The sequence below is a fragment of the Gymnodraco acuticeps genome, unplaced genomic scaffold (genome assembly GCF_902827175.1).
Source record: "Gymnodraco acuticeps unplaced genomic scaffold, fGymAcu1.1, whole genome shotgun sequence".
Taxonomy (NCBI): domain Eukaryota; kingdom Metazoa; phylum Chordata; class Actinopteri; order Perciformes; family Bathydraconidae; genus Gymnodraco; species Gymnodraco acuticeps.
The window spans coordinates 179,656-192,538 of record NW_022989883.1 but is presented as its reverse complement, the minus strand read 5'-3'; the positions used below and the strand labels follow the sequence as shown (position 1 = coordinate 192,538).

At 40.4% G+C, this 12,883-nt stretch overlaps 1 protein-coding gene across 2 annotated transcripts; it reads left to right on the top strand.

Annotated features, from left to right (window-relative positions):
* Positions 1–777: 777 nt before the first annotated feature.
* On the top strand, positions 778–12,883 carry tefb (TEF transcription factor, PAR bZIP family member b). 2 transcript variants are annotated; one of them, XM_034199008.1, is made up of 5 exons: positions 778–1,003; positions 5,643–6,302; positions 7,828–8,030; positions 8,784–8,983; positions 9,066–12,883. In XM_034199008.1, exons 1-5 carry the CDS (start codon positions 898–900, stop codon positions 9,358–9,360), a joined length of 1,464 nt encoding a protein of 487 aa, XP_034054899.1. In that variant the 5' UTR covers positions 778–897; the 3' UTR covers positions 9,361–12,883. The 2 variants fall into 2 exon arrangements, with proteins under 2 accessions (XP_034054899.1, XP_034054897.1); XM_034199006.1 differs by lacking the exon at positions 778–1,003 and adding an exon at positions 2,568–4,441.

The following is a 12,883-nucleotide window of genomic DNA, read 5'->3' as shown; positions in this document are numbered from 1 at the left end:
AACCGAGCATAGGGCAGGAGAGAGCACACAGGAATAATAACAGTTTACATTGAAATAACAAAATAATATGGTAAGACTGTATAAAACAGCATGTATATAAAAAATAATTATCAAATATAAGATAAACATATAAAGTATATGTGCAACTGTGCAAATCCACAGTAGCAAAGTAGGAAGAAACATATGGGGCAGGTTGATTTATTTATTAGTTTATTCAACAGAAATGCACCACAGGCTGACAGATGAACACCCTAAAAACAATTAGTTTGAATTAATAAACATGCAAAATAGATATTAACTATACTGGAAATGCTAATAAAAACAAACAAAACATGCATATTATATTGCAAGAAAATACTTTTTGCGGGGGTTTAAACCTTGATTGTGCAGCCTGATTATGGTTGTTTTTATTGGATAAGCTACCAAGCAGTTAAAGGTGAATACTTCTTCACAGCTGAAAATAAATACAAACTTCTGCTTTAAATCCATGTTTTATTACTGCATTACTCTTAGGTCACTAGATGGCGCTGGAGCTCGCGTGCAGCTGGCCTCGAGACTTCAGACTTTCCGTACACATGCTGCCGTGCGTGCATGGAAACAAATGTTCTCAGCTGAGCGGTGTTGTTGTTAGGTTCATGTTAGAGCCCGCCCCGTGCTCTCTCATTGGCTCCGCGGTGTGACTGACAGAGCCGTGCACCACTGTCATCCAATCGGCGTGGTCCAGAGGGGGCGTAGCTCCCCTCGCTCTTTGCTTGGACACATGCATGAATCCCCGTGATATGACTTGCTAGAAAGTTGGTTAAGTGACTGAAATCTGCTGCTGACTCATAGTTTGAGGGACTCTCACTCTGTTGGACGCTTTTTAGATTTCAGAAGATATTTCACCCGTTGCTCATCATGTCAACAACTAGCCACAATTTCTTCGGAGACAGGAACGAAGTGCCAGATCTGCTCAAATCCTTGGCTGAATATCCCTTCTGCTTTGCTGACTTTGTGGACACCGGTAAATCTCTTTTCCATTGTTTAATTGAGAAAAATAACATACTTTAAACGTGTCAAAGCGTTGTACTTGGTATTATATAGTTTGTATGTGCAAATTGAATCTACTATTCTACTTAAATATTTGGGTATTGAGTCATTATATGCTACTATAGCCAACTAAAGCTAATATTGCACTACTCCACTGCATTGATGTGACTAAACATATTAATTTACAAATAATAAACTAGTAGTATATAAATTAGCTGAAGAGATAACACATGTTTTCTGCCTTTCTTAACTTTATGTAGCAAATATGATTATAACTGCATTGCATCTGTGTAATAACATATACATAAATGAACCTTGTATCCTTAAAATAAGCTTAGCTTGACCACTTCACACATCACCGCTGATTACAATCCAATCAGTGTCCATTCTGCTGCTAATGGGTACTGTACTTCTGATACCTAAAGTAGTTTCTCTGCAAAAGTACTACTGAATAGAATTAAGAATGCATGACTAGTATTTTAACAATCAAACACTCTTGCATTGCTCTTTTTTAAAGTAAAATGTCCCATTACTACTCCAATATATGTATTTAAAGTTATTAGATCTACAGTGGACATCTTAAATCCAGGTGTATGATCTACTGCTAAATTGATCATAACAATAGGATTAGATGGTTTCTGGTTTCTCTATCTCATTCACTCCTTCTGCTGGAGTCAGGAACTTGTATTGATTACTGAAGTACGATGGTCCTGTTATGTTGAAGTTCACCCTGTTGCAGCCTTAAGCCTATAAGTGAAAGTGTGTCAGCCAAAAAACTGCAACAACTGATGTAACAACCCTGAAACAGCCTCACTCTCAGTTTCATCACATCATTCGTCTCTTTTTGCACCCTGTTCTTCTTGAATACTCTCTTGCGTTTCTTGGCATTTGTATCTGATATTTGACAGTAGCAACAAAAGGAAAACACAAGTTGGTACATGGTGACATGGACCACCTGGCCTCAGGGGTGCCCCTATACTGTAACATATCTATAACATTACTGTCTACATACATACATTGTCTATGTATAAACAGTGACCCTTTGTAACACTGAAAACCAAACTACTTTACTCGTATTCGCTATGTCCTACTATGCTACTATTCTCCAAATGGATCTTTAAATGATAAAAACTGTATAGTATTAACTGACTAAATGATCCCATAAACTCGTTGTATTCCAATTAAGAATTTGAATACCACTCTATAAAACACTCAAGGGCCCTTCAGGGCAGGGTTAATAGTATAGGCCCCGGGTAAGACATGTTGGGATTGAGATTCAACATTTAAGAAGAATCTGAGATGTTGTTTTACTTCTTTGGAGCCTCGGCCATGTACAAGTTACACTGTATACTACATACTTCTTCAGCACGTTATTTTTAAGTGGTTGTCTCAAGTGTGTGTGTGTGTGTGTGTGTGTGTGTGTGTGTGTGTGTGTGTGTGTGTGTGTGTGTGTGTGTGTGTGTGTGAGTGTGTGTGTGTGTGTGTGTGTGTGTGTGTGTGTGTGTGTGTGTGTGTGTGTGTGTGTGTGTGTGTGTGTGTGTGTGTGTGTGTGTGTGTGTGTGTGTGGTACGGCCTTGGGGACTCGCACTACACTTATGACTCAGTATTTCTAAAATCATGACCTAGTGTGTCAAAGGGTCTAACAGTATTAGGTTGTAAACAGCCTTACATGTAACATGGTTGACTCAAAAGACAATGTTTGCAATCACTTTATATATTCCCGATTCCTCTACTCTTAAATGATCAAATCAAGGGATAATTGCCCCCAAAAAACATTTGCATGGAGTTTAACAAGATTTTGCACATGTTTAGAAGTTGCTCAAGTAGGACCAACTCACCACCATGTAAAGATGCTGGTATTTTCTCTACCTGTCTAACATTCATCAATAGATAAGAGAGGAGTGTTGACAAAACACAGTGAGATCTTCAGTCCCCTCTGTGTTTAAACTGCTGCAGGGTGGTGACTCGCGAATCTGTAGACAAACATAAAAGAACATGGTGTTCCTGAAGCCAAACATCCTGCTGCGAGGGATGTGCACGTACATGTCATATTTTGTTGTTGCACTGGGAGCTTTTGATGCAAGATTTAATAGCATAATAATGGCAATAACAATGTGGATTGACACATGTATTAAATTGAATGTTATTTATCATTTTGGAAACATTTGGTCGAAATATGATATTTTTGTTAGAAAATGAGACACTTGGTGGTTACAGGAGGTATTTTTTAGGCAGAAGAACTCTGTTACCTCTGGATGCCATGCCTGCTCCAGTTCGTGCCAGCATGTGCCAGATATCGGAAGCCACGCCCCCTGACAGATTGTACATTCAAGTGAGCACGAGGGGCGGGGGCACGTGTTCTGCAACGAGTATCTCTTTTTGGAGGATGTGCGAGTGACAAAAAGACTTCGTTGTTTTGATTAGGGTGTATCAAGGGTGAACGAGTGCATATGTGCCATTTAACGTGTTGTCATGACACAAGTGTGCTCATGGGAGATGTAGTTTGCTTCCGTTGGAGGCTGCTTTTCTGCAGCTTGTATGAGTCTAATTTAAAGATGTTAATGATGGCTGCACATGTTTTATATATATATTAATTTCCATGTCGAGGATTTTCTGATGTACAACCACGCTACAGACAAAGAAGTTTATTAAACTGTAGCCTATTAATCGAGTCATTTGCAAGCCTTAGCCTTTGAGCCACTTACTTTCAATCAATAACATTGCATGGTGTAAATACAGTATACAATACAAATAAAATGTATTGACAAAAAAACAATCATTAACAACAGAGTACGGTTATATTCAAGCAACATAAATAAGTCAAATAATTTGAAATTACAAAATGTTTTCTATCAAAAATACTCCAGCTTTGATTGACACTAAATGAATAACGTGTATTGATATTGCTTTGAGTTGAATCCAGCTCTGTGGCACAATTGTTGAACTGAGGAAATATGTTTCAGCCTCAATGTCTTTCTAGAAGAGCAACAATGCAATACACTGTAATACACATTAACATGGGCAGCACTGCGAACCAATCGGCTTCTACTATTGCTCGAGTGCGCGGGGCTTGCAGCTAATGAATATCCAATGAGTGCGCTCGGTGGGCACAGAGAACAAGGGGCTTGTGTAGTGTTTGTTTTTGCATCCTTAAATTGTTTTATATTAACAAACAGTCCTGAAAGCAGCACTTAGTGGTGGATCATAGCGGATATTTTTTTGCGTTTTTCGCATCCCGCCTGGTGGAACGTCGCCCCCTGTCAGGGAACAATGTCTGGCAAAGCTGCGGTGACAGTTGTGCTGAAGCCTGGGGGCAACAAGGCTCCAGAGGCTCCGCAGAAATCATTCCCTTTTGTTTTAAAGAAGATCATGGACATTCCTCCCCCTAACATCCTGGAGGAAGGCGAGGACGGTAAGATCGAAATGCAACAAGAAACAAAAACGAGCGCTCCTTTTGTTTATGTCTACGGATTTGACCCTATTAACCTAACTGTTTGTGCACAAATCCATGCAAAGGGCTGTTTATTTGCATTAGGATGAAATAATCAGGCCACATTAGGATTCTCACTGCATACTGAAGCCTATATGTTGCACGGTGCCAGTTGTATACAAAAAAGAACAACAAGTTCTAACTCCTTTCTAATGCCCTGCAAGCATCGCACACACACTGTGAAGAAACCATGGAGAAAAGGGAGATGTTGGCTTTTTGATTAGACATTTTAGTCTGGTGTGTAATTGGGTCAGCAGTGTGTGTGGTGGTGTTTTGTGTGAGGTGGTGCATGTGTGGGGAAAGCGGTGCTCATTGTTTGTTTCCTGTGCCTTTCCTCGTCTAATGCTGGTTTCCTCAAAGCCTTGTTTAGTGTTTAGCGTTTAGTCTAGGATTTCACTTTCAAACTCATTCACACAGTCTTTGATGAAGCCAATTTTTTTTCTCAGACACTGCCACCACGCCCCCTTTTTCACCATCATATGCAAAGGGATTCTCCTCACCTGTCTGATCCTCTCCAAATCACCATCAGAATACCTTTATTCGTCCAACAGAGGGGACATTTACATTGCAACAGCAATAATAAAGAGCAATATCCAAAATAATAATTAAGAGGCATGCATAAAATATCTAAAATAAAAATAGTAATTACACACATTTCAAAATACACATCCACTTCCAGTAACACTATAAGTGTAGCATGTATAGGGTGTGATATCAGCCATGTACGGCTGCTCGATTATGGCAAAAATCATAATCTCGATTATTTGAGTCAATAATTGATATCACGATTATTAAAAACGATTATCCATTTACTTTGAAAACATCCATTTTTTTGAGAATTTTTTTTTGAACAGTATGTTTTTAACAGTTGAAAAAAAAGAAGTAATAATAATCGTTGCAAGCCATAATCGTAATTGCGATGAAAAAAAAAAACGATTAATTGAGCAGCCCTACAGCCATGTGATAGTATTGCAATTATATGAGTTATTTACAGATGTATTACTGTTGAACTGAAGGATAGCAGCCAATATTGGTATTAATTATAAAGTGAAAAATTGTCATTGTGCGCACAAAGAACCCTTTCACGCAGCCATTTAATTATTATCCTCTTGTGTTATTGCAGAAATAGAGAAGGAGAAGCTGTGCTCCGTTGTGGATGGAGGCGGGGCAGGAGCAGCCAGTGCTGGAGGAGGAGGAGGAAGAGGAGGAGGAGAAGGAGGAGGAGGAGGAAGAGGAGGAGGAGAAGGAAGCGTTGTTGTTGCAGGTGCTGGTGGAGGTGTTTCAGCCTCCTTAACCCCTGCCATTTGGGACAAGACCATTCCCTACGATGGGGAGACCTTCCACCTGGAGTACATGGACCTGGACGAGTTCCTCCTGGAGAACGGGATCCCTGCGACCCTGGAGGAGGAGGAGCTGCAGAAGACTTTAGCCTCCGTGGGAATCAAAGCCAAATTCCTCCCCAAGGTTACTCCAACAGCTTCTTCTACTACGACCACGACTCCTGCCGTCGCCCCCGTCCCCGCCTCGGCGTCTTCCCCCTCAGCCTCCGCCACCTCCACTGTCACCTCAGAGCCAGAGGAGCCGGTGACGGTCACTACGCTACTACCGGCAAAGATAGAAGAAGAAGAAGAAGAAGAAGAAGAGGAAGAAGAGGAAGAAGAAGAAGAAGAAGAGGAGGAAGAGGAGGAGGAGGAGGAGGAGGAGGAGGAAGGGGAAGAGGAAGGACCAGAGGAGGAGACGTTGTGTCAGGAAGTCAAAGTGGAAGTGAAAGAGAAAAAAACAGGTGAGAAATAGAGATGTTGTATTTTATTTTTGGATATACACTTCCTTTGCTTCCTTTAGCCACTTAGACACCTTTCATCCTTTCATAGACATTTTTAACACGTTATATTTTATGTTGTGATGACTTGTTTACCTGAAACGCCTCCATTGGACTCCTTTGTTTACTTCAGGAACAAAGAGACATCACTTTGTAAAACTGGCGCTCCTATTGGCTAGCACTCCAACACATTGTACGTGATAGGCTAAGCGCCGAGGGATCTCTAAGCTGTTGACCAATCAGAGCCGGCCAGCTGACCAATCAGAGCAGACTGGGCTCTGGTTTCAGACAGAGGGTGAAAAGAGGTAGCACAGGCAGTATGAGAACAATAAAGAGCTTTTTGAACATTAAAGCATGGAGACATGTCCCAGGAGAGACACTGCATACTGATATGAACCTCAGACAAAGCATTATATGTCTTCTTTAAGTTCTGTGACTAACAGCAATCATTTGTTTCAGCTCTATGTAGTTGTTTAGGTGTCTTTGTATAGGTGCGGTAGTGTCTTATTCGCTCTTGTCTTGTAGATGCTGGGATAACATAAACTAACATTACACATGAGGTCACAGACCTTTGAGCTCATGCTATAGCTCTTATTGTGTTTGTCTCATGGCCAGCGTGCGGTCTATTGCACATCACTGTTGTGTAGGACCCTGCGACTAAAAGCAGACATTTACAGTGCTATCTTGAGAAAGAAACACATTCCCTGTTGAACAATCTATGAGCAAAAGACACAGAGTGTGCAAACAAAATTACAAAGTTTGTCTTCTGCCTTCAACAAAGCTCACTTTGTTTGACTTTCACTACCCAGAATATTGTTGGTGAGTTCTCGTGAGAATACTTGACAAGTCACATTGACTATATAAACATCTGGTGGTGGAAGCAGTGAAATACGTTTACTCAAGTACAATTTTACGGTACTTGTTCTATCGTCTTTTTATGTTACTCGATACTACACAACATTTTAGAAGTGAATATGGTACTTTTTACTTCATTACATTCACTATACAGGTTACTCTATTTATTCACCTCACTTAAAAACTTAACAAGGGAGAAGGAAGATTATACACACAATGCTTAAACACAACAATAGATCAACAGAAAAAATGACAGCACAAGCTAACCCTCTGTCATCCGCACTCAACATCAAACAGGTGACTTATATAACCAAACCACACCCATGTGACAATTACCGTAAGCTCAACAAACAATTAAAAGTGACGTAAACAAATAATAATAATACAAATAATGAACTTGGGCTAAGTGGCGTTATGGCACCTACAGTATTGTTCCATGATGTCTGGCTGAGTCTTACACTGCACTACCTTAGACCTATGGAAACCATTGATGATCCCCAAGGACACACTTTGACATGTATGCAGGGGGTGGGATCGGACAGGTAACCCCTGATTTGCCATATATGTAGTATTTTGCTTTATTGGAGTGTCCTCTTTTATATCCAAGCTAACTTTGTATCTCGGTACCCTGCAGAGCGCCGCACCCCCTCCCCCGTGGACCCCGAGGCCATGGAGGTGGACATTAACTTCCAGCCGGACCCCACGGACCTGGTTCTGTCCAGCGTGCCGGGGGGGGAGCTGTTCAACCCGCGCAAACACAAGTTCTCCGAAGAGGAGCTGAAGCCCCAGCCCATGATCAAGAAGGCCAAGAAAGTGTTTGTTCCCAACGAGCAGAAGGTAGGCGTATTTATATAAAGAAAACACGTTTATTCATACCAAAGCTGACGACTGTGAGACCTAGAAATAATCATTTTAGATCATTTTACTTTATTGATCCAAATTTGGGAAATTGTTTTTGTTACAGCAGCATGTAAACAATGCATTTAACAAACATTTAAAATACTCATAAACATTACATCTATACATATCTCAACATTACAAACATATATCTATTGAGTAACAATACTCAATAAACAAAGTACTCACATTTTTTTAATTACATTTAAAAGCAATAATGTAAATAATAGTGGCTGCACAATTTGTATTTTTAATATAATATATATATATATAATATAATAATAACACCATTTTAAAAACAATATGTTGACATTATTTCATTTTATTTTTATTTAAGATCAATTTTGTTGAAATTTTGTTTAATGATCCAAATTTTGGAAATGCTTGTGTTCGAGCAGCATGTATACATTGCATTTCACATGAGTAACACATTGATTGATTATACATATCACCATACACATACTTAGAAGCATGGTGACATAATCTTTTACACCAAAAAGGACAGCTAAGTGTGACTCAGGGGGTCTCGGTGGTCTCGTCCTGCATGGTGAAGATTAAAGCGTTTGCTAACAGAGCGGTGGATTAGAGATCAAAGAAAGGGGGGGATGTTTTCACAACACAGATGTTCGTTTGTTTCAAATCCCTTTGCTAATATCAACTCTACTGCTCACTTTCTCTCTCGTTTCCCCGCAGGATGACAGATACTGGTCCAGGAGGAAGAAGAACAACGTGGCGGCGAAGCGTTCCCGTGACGCGCGGCGGCTGAAGGAGAACCAGATCACGGTGCGCGCCTCCTTCCTGGAGCGGGAGAACGCGGCGCTGCGGCAGCAAGTGTCCGAGCTGCGGAAAGACTGCGGACGATGCAAGACCGTCCTGACCCGATACGAGGCCAAGTACGGCCCGCTGTAAACAACTCATTAACACCAAAAACATGACGTATCAATGAGACAAAAAGCAGAACTCTCTTCCCCGCAGAATTCAACACGGACACCAACCACCAAGGGAATCTAAATTTGCATCTTCGCCGAGCTCCGGTCCATGTGTCGAGCTCCGGGTGTGTTTTCCCGACGCGAGGTCCGGAGGTTCGGACACACACTGGCAGGCGGCGAGGCTTCGTGATGGAGCGGGGGCCGCAGGAGGGCCTGTGGAAGAGCGCCTGGCTCCTACACACTCAGAGAGGAAGATTGAGGACACTCCCGTGGTCAAACACACAGAAAAGTCAGGAAATCTGAGCAAAGCGGTACAAATGAATCACAAATCAGTTTTTTAGAACTGCACAGCACTTATTCTTCTTAGTGGACCAAAGCATGTCAGTTTAGAAGTCCTGTGTTCAGTGTGGTGCACACTTTACGTCCCTCAAGTTTCCTCGTGTTTGTGTCGTGTCTGTACTCCCTTTTAAACACTCCAGCTAAGACGATAGGAGCAGATGATGAAGGAGCAGGAGAAAGAATCAGGTACTTCCAGAGGGAGGAAGCAGAAAGGAGGAGAACATGAGTAATTCACTCACAGTTCTTCCACATCAACACAAAATCTCTTTGTGTATGTAGTCGTGTCCCTGGGCCACAGTGTTTAAATCTACCGTATAACACCATGGGAGACACATCGATTTTTTATTCGGGGGAAAAACATGCATGCCCTACAATTTAAAGCTACTGTGATGTGGTTTCCTTTTTCTACTGACCTCAGATCAGCTTCCAGAGACCTCACAGGATAAGACAGGTTTCCTTTGAAAAGATGATTATAGAAAGAGAGATGTATTTCTTGTAGGTTAAAGGCATATGTCTGATGGGCCCTCAGCAGTGGGGGGGTATGCTCATGCGTAGGAGAGTTTATTTTACTGCACACTGCAGGTAGAGGGCGCTAGAGCCTCCGCCTGTCTGGTCTAATGTAGTGACAGCTGGATTTTATTTTTTTAAAGATTTAACCAAGCCCAAAGTCGACTGCTTCGAAAACAAACTGTTGTAAATATGGTTCTTTATTTACTGAGATTCTGTCTCTATAAGCTCGATATTATTCCTATATTTGCCAAATGAGTGCTGTATTTATTCTGATGGTAATAATGCATCTGTTGATTTTGATGTATGTGTCAGATCATTTCCTTTGAGGAACAATACTTCTATAATGAAACCATTGCAGGGAAATCAAAGGGTAAACTGTGCTTTTGGATGTTTAAACAGATTTATATATAGTTTTATTGGTTTTGTTTTGTTTCTATATATATATATATATATATATACATTCAGCATGTGTCTGAACACAGAGAAAAGACACTCTTATTTACCTCATCCAACACTTCCTATTTTAAACGATATAACGTTTAGCAGGGTTGGAAGCAGAAAGCACATAAAGCAGCTTATTTCATTTGGCAGAACTCCGAGTGGATGCGTTGGGTTGCTGAATTTCTAAATTATTGAATAGATTTCAGACTGTTATGGGACTCGATAGCTCAAATGTCTTTGGCTGATGCACATGTCGTGCTCGGTTTGGCTTGTGCTCATAATCGCCGTAATAATCTTGGAAAGAAAAAAAAATGTGGCAATAATACTCTGTTATGTAATGCTCGTTTTATTTCAGTGATGTATGTAAACGTATTATGATGTACTGAATAGACATGCCCCAAAGTCATTTGTGCTTCCAGTTTAGATCCTCTGTAGTCCAGGATCCTAATGCATGAAACCCAGTGACCTGTCTTTGTTATTCCGCTGAATATTTCACACAAAGTGTACTTATGTCTGTAAACCATCACTGAAAACTCCATATGTTTTTGGATGGGTACGTTGATGGTCTATTGTACAGTTCTGTCAGAAGTTTGCTATGATCTCCTGTGTTTACGACTTGCATAGCGCCACCTATCCTCGTGCAGCAGTGCTTGACCTTGGGGCGAACATCAGCAGGAAACATCTTTTGATCACTGTGTGGATTGTTTTCTATTAACTAAACATTGATCTATATCTAGATACACTGGTCTGCTTTTGATTTTGTGTGTTCTTGTTTCCTGACGATTTCGTGACATTTCTTAGCAACGTGTTTATGTTGCTTTGACTGAATTGTATACATCAAAGTAGGTGATGAATGCAACCGTTTAGTTATTTTTTTAATTAAAATGTTCTACAACAGCAGCCAGGCTGATGAAAGAGCAGTGCAGTGATGACGTATATTTGTAGGCTGACCCTGAAGTTAGCATCGCAAGGGCCAAGGGCTCCCTCGACAAAAATCCAATGGGATTTTTTCATTGGATTTCAGAAAATAAGATCTGTGGTAATCACATTTTTATGATTAAGACGTTTGGTTTAGCAGGAAAATCTCCACATATTAATTTAAAAAAATGTAGGAATAAATGCAATCCCCAGAAGTAAAAATAATAAGGAACTTCCCGTCACCACTTGATGATGATTGATTGATTGATTGAAAAGTTTATTAACAGCTTGTATATTGGGTACAGTACAGTACAGCTCAAAACATACAATTGTTAAGGGGATGCAGACCAGAGAAAGACTTTCGTCTTGTTTACATCAGGGTCCCCCATTTCCAATTCATCAACCACTGCCAAGCTAAAGGCGGCTAATATTCGGTGTGATGTTTAGTAGTCTGATTTAGTCACTTGTATGTTAGCAACCGTTGTTTTTATGACACATAGAAGCTTCAGACATTCAGCAGTGATGTATTTAGTGACGAAAACATTTGAAAATCTCTTTATCTTGTGTTAACCACAGATTTTATTTCAGGTTAAAACACATTTATAAAACCATTGTCTTGGAGATGAGGGAACCAGATGTAGTGAAATGTCCTGGTATAAGGCCACATTCCTGCACAACTCTATCGGTACAGGCAGAGGCGGACTGGGACTAAAAATCAGCCCGGGACTCTCGACCGGCCCACTTCGGTACCGCTAGTTATACCGCTAGTAAATTGACAACGTGGGGTGCTAGTGACTGACTTATCCGAGCGGCCCACTTCGGTATCGGCCCATCCGTCCCCAGTCCGCCACTGGGTACAGGCCAAGAGATTATTTTAGAAGACACAAACACGGATTCTTTAAGTAGCCTACTGGATACAGTATGTAGCAACGTTTCTTCATGCTAGTAATTCTCAATTCTGCACATTTTAATTTAGCTGGCGATAAAACCAATAGGTAATGAAGAAAGCAGCAGCAGTTAAGATCAGCAGCTCGGTCGCCTCCTACAGACAAAAACAGTAGGCTACTGGCGTCTTTACCTGAGCACTAATTTAGGAACAAAGTTTTACAACAGCGTTCTTTTCCTTAAAAGGAGCCATTTACTTTGTGTCTGTTGGAGGTTTGAAATATAAACTCTATTATCGCCAGTTAGTTAAAAAAAATAACACATTTGTTTCACAGCAACATCGCCCAGAGCATGCTTAAAATCAGCATTTCAATATTAGGAATTAGAGAATAAAAGTGTTTACTGACATCTATATTTGCTGTGTAACAAGTGTCTCATACAAAAAGCTTATAATAATTGCAGCTGTAATACTTTACCTGCAGGTAGCACAGGTGTACAGGCCTTGGCACTAATGAGCTGTTTTCTAGCCTAAAACGGTTGCTGCATCATAATAATGACTGTTTGCTATTCAAAGTAGCTTTAAAACACCTGGAAGAATATTTAAAAGTCCATTTATTTCTAAGCTGTTGTGATTTGGTTTATTTCCCCCCTTTTTTATATAAACATGATTTTTGTTACGTGTTTTTGTATTGTCCTAACCATGAAGGATGCAGTACTATGTCCTAACTGTATCTTGTATCATGCAATTGAAAATAAATGAAGATTTCATGA

Excerpts from the sequence above, each read along its gene's own strand:
- tefb (XM_034199006.1), top strand. The coding sequence starts at position 4,300 with ATGTCTGGCAAAGCTGCGGTGACAGTTGTGCTGAAGCCTGGGGGCAAC. Across the intron at positions 6,303-7,827 it reads AGTGAAAGAGAAAAAAACAG|AGCGCCGCACCCCCTCCCCC; the intron begins GTGAGAAATAGA and ends GGTACCCTGCAG. Across the intron at positions 8,984-9,065 it reads CTGACCCGATACGAGGCCAA|AATTCAACACGGACACCAAC; the intron begins GTACGGCCCGCT and ends TCTTCCCCGCAG.